The sequence below is a fragment of the Alligator sinensis genome, unplaced genomic scaffold, assembly GCF_000455745.1.
Source record: "Alligator sinensis unplaced genomic scaffold, ASM45574v1 scaffold273_1, whole genome shotgun sequence".
Lineage (NCBI taxonomy): Eukaryota > Metazoa > Chordata > Crocodylia > Alligatoridae > Alligator > Alligator sinensis.
The window spans coordinates 1,097,401-1,100,523 of NW_005841943.1; the positions used below are offsets into that span (position 1 = coordinate 1,097,401).

Here is a 3,123-nt window from a genome sequence, read left to right on the forward strand (position 1 = left end):
CGCGTGCTGGCGGCGGTGTTGCCAGTGTACGATAATGATCCTGTTTGTACGATCATTTCAAACCCTTTACCATGGACGGTCAGCGATGGTAAAAGTGTTTGGTTTGCTCTTGTGGCTCCTGGCCCCGCCGCAGCCGAGCCCAGATAGTGCGTGTGCAGCCAGCTGCAGTAGGAGCAATGCAGCTGGCCTGGACAAGGCAAGGAAAAAACATGCTGCTTCCCAGGTCGCTGGGCTTAGGAAGCAGGCTCTGGAGGTGGGGGGGCCTGGGGACTGTGGAGCCGTCTTCCCCCGAGCTCAGCTGATGAGTATCCAATAGCCCCCTCTAAGAGCAAGGGGGGCTAACTGTTGCTCTGCGGGTGTAAGGCCCGTGATCCTCTTATGAGTCTGATACACCAGTCTGAGGAACTGGCAAGAAGCAGCTTTGTACACTGGTGCTGCGTGCTTTTCTGACCAGTCCACATTTATTGTCAGTTAAGGACTATGGTTCCGCATTGGAAATTTGTCCCTTAATTTGAATTTGGCCCAGTCTTCTCTTGCTGAAATAAATTGAGACTTACATTTACTTGCCCACACCCAGACTTGAACTGCCAGCCTTTCCACTAGCAGCCTCACAACTCAGGCCCTCCAGCCACAGAAGAGCCCTTCTTTGACAGTCTTGTCCTAACTTATTGTGGCAGCAAAGCGAAGCCTGGGAGGAAAGTTAACTTTTTGGGCCTTTCATTGGAATGGAAATTTTGGGATCTCTCTTTCACAACTAATGTGCATGTTGTCTATAAGGCAAACTTTCCAGATTGACTTTTGCAATTTCACCAGAAAGCTGAGAGGTGGGACTTACTGCCACCCAGGTGTGTGGGTCAGGTTTGGGTCATTGCAATTCAAATGGCATTTATGCCTATTTTGGATGTTGCCTATTATTGGGCTACAACAGGGCTTTCCAGCTGGTGACCTGTGGGCTTCATGCAGTCCATGGGGGGTTACATTGTGGCCCTGGGCTCCCACCTGGCCACCACTTTTCCCATTGCTTCAGCTACAGAAGCAGCCAGGGACTCTGGGCTCCTTCTCCCCTCCAGCTTCTCCTTCCTGCAGCATGGTACAGCCTGCATTGCTGAAAGAGCCTGCTGTCTGGGCACCTTAAGGTGAAATGCAGCAGGGGGGACTGTGGCTGGGGAGCTGAGGATGAGGGAGGGCACTTGGGCACTGGTAGTGTTGTGGGGGGGGGGGAGTTAGGGAGCTGTGTGTGGTGCAGTGTGGTGTTTCTCAGTTCAGTGAGGTGAAAGGGCTTATCGTTCAGTAGTGAGGGGGGATAGGGGGTACCTGGACACATGGTGCAGTGGGGGGAAGTGGTGTGTGATGTAGTGGAGGGAGGCACATGCAGTGGAGTGATGCAGCAGCAGAGGGCTGCTTAGGTATGCAATGTAGTGGGGGAGGGAGGAGGCACTATGCAGTGATGGGGAGGGACATGAAGTGCAATGGTGGGGAGGGCGTGCATGGTGGTACCGATATATGGTACCGCTGGGGGGGCGGGAAAAGCGCGGTACCACTAAAGCAGTGGTCTCCAACCTTTTTAAGTACCAGATCCCTTTGTGAATTAAAGTGCAACCTAGGATCTATCGCACCTCTCCCCCCTGCAAGTGGGGGGGAGCAAATCGAGGCCCCTGCAGTGAGGGAGGGAGGGGGGTAGGGGCAGGTGCTGGGGTGAGTGTGGCCCTGCCTGGGCTGGGTGGTGGGACAATTGGAGCCCAGGAGGCTTATCCAGGTGTGGGGTGGGGAGGCTCCAGCCACTACTTGCATCCCGGTGGACACCTGGGGGGCACGTGCCCTCCCCGATCTGTATGCAGGGTGGAGGCGGCTGCCGTTGCACACTGGGCTTTGCATTCCAAGCCCCACTGCAGCTGTTCTGGGAGTGGCACAAGGCCACATGTGTCTCGCCACTGGGCTGAGGCTTGCCCCCTGCCCACCCAGTGGCAGGACATGGAGCCTCTGACAGTTGCACTCAGTCCCGCCAGACTGAGATCGTGCATGTGCTCAGCCTCCCCAGACTGAGATTGACTGTCAGAGGCTCCACTATTGACCAATCGCGATTGACTGGTTGGTGACTACTGCACTAGAGGCAGGGGCATGTGGTGCAGCAGGGCAATGTTCTGTACACCCAGGCACCACACATTGTACAGTGCAGTGGTGGGGTATAGCATGGCGATATGCAGTGAGGGGAGGTAACCATGTGTGCAGTGCAGCAGAAACATGCACGCTGCAGTGTTGGGGGCATACAGTGTGGGGCCCTGGGGACCCATGGCTCCCCCTGGTATAACCCCTAATAGTGCAACCTGCAGGGTGTGTGGCGTCTGGATGCTTGTATGGTAGACAACCCTGGTCTGCAGTTGACCCTAGTTATGCATAAGTGTACGGTTCACCTGTTGTCTAGAATTGTTGTGTAAACCTTCTGAGCACGGTGTGCTTAATTTCAATGCACCTTTTAGACAAAATTGTAACCCAGTGATAATAATGTATGCCTGGGAAGTTTCTGAGCCAGATGAGACAAATGTCAGAGAAACTAGACTCAAGTTACGCATATGCTGATCCTGTCCAAAAAGATCTAATATTGATTACTTGTCTATCCATATGAGGAAATTAGTGACTTCCTTTTGCAGAGGGCTCCAGTGCTTCCTTTTGCAGAATGTTTTGAGAATCCTGTATGAGACAGAGAAAAATTCAGAAATTAATAAGAACTGTCATATTGGATCAGAAAAAAGGCCCACCTCACCAAGTAGCAAGGATCTGGCCCATGGAGCCCCACTGTCCAACCTCTGTGCTTCCTCTGGGTCCCAAATTGACCCACATGTTGCACACAGCATGCACTGGACCTGCCCTGCATGCTGGACCTGGCGCGCTCAGATGTAAGACAAGAGAGGCAGGACATGTTTAAGAGTGATCCCTGCAGTGCATACCCTCTCAGTTACCAGTAATTATAGGTTGAAAGATGTTCTTAGCTTGAGGTTAGTAAGTACCTTAATACAGCTCTTGTTAACTATTTGGACTGTCATTTGAAGGGGATCAACAATGAAATGTTGCACTCACCAGCTGCAGCACCAGCGATCGGGGCCTCTGGGGGCTTGTGGCACAGCC

At 53.0% G+C, this 3,123-nt stretch overlaps 1 protein-coding gene across 4 annotated transcripts in view; it reads left to right on the forward strand.

Annotated features, from left to right (window-relative positions):
- RAD54B (RAD54 homolog B) overlaps positions 1-3,123 on the forward strand; it is a 123,119-nt gene that overhangs the window by 289 nt on the left and 119,707 nt on the right. Inside the window, exon 1 of one of the 4 annotated variants that reach the window (XM_006019991.3) lies at positions 948-1,136. The exons of the other annotated variants lie outside the window; for them this stretch is intronic. Coding sequence (XP_006020053.2) covers positions 958-1,136 — 179 coding nt within the window. The 5' untranslated portion in view covers positions 948-957. Of the gene's footprint in view, positions 1-947; positions 1,137-3,123 lie in introns of those variants that run through there. 4 annotated transcript variants of the gene reach the window in all.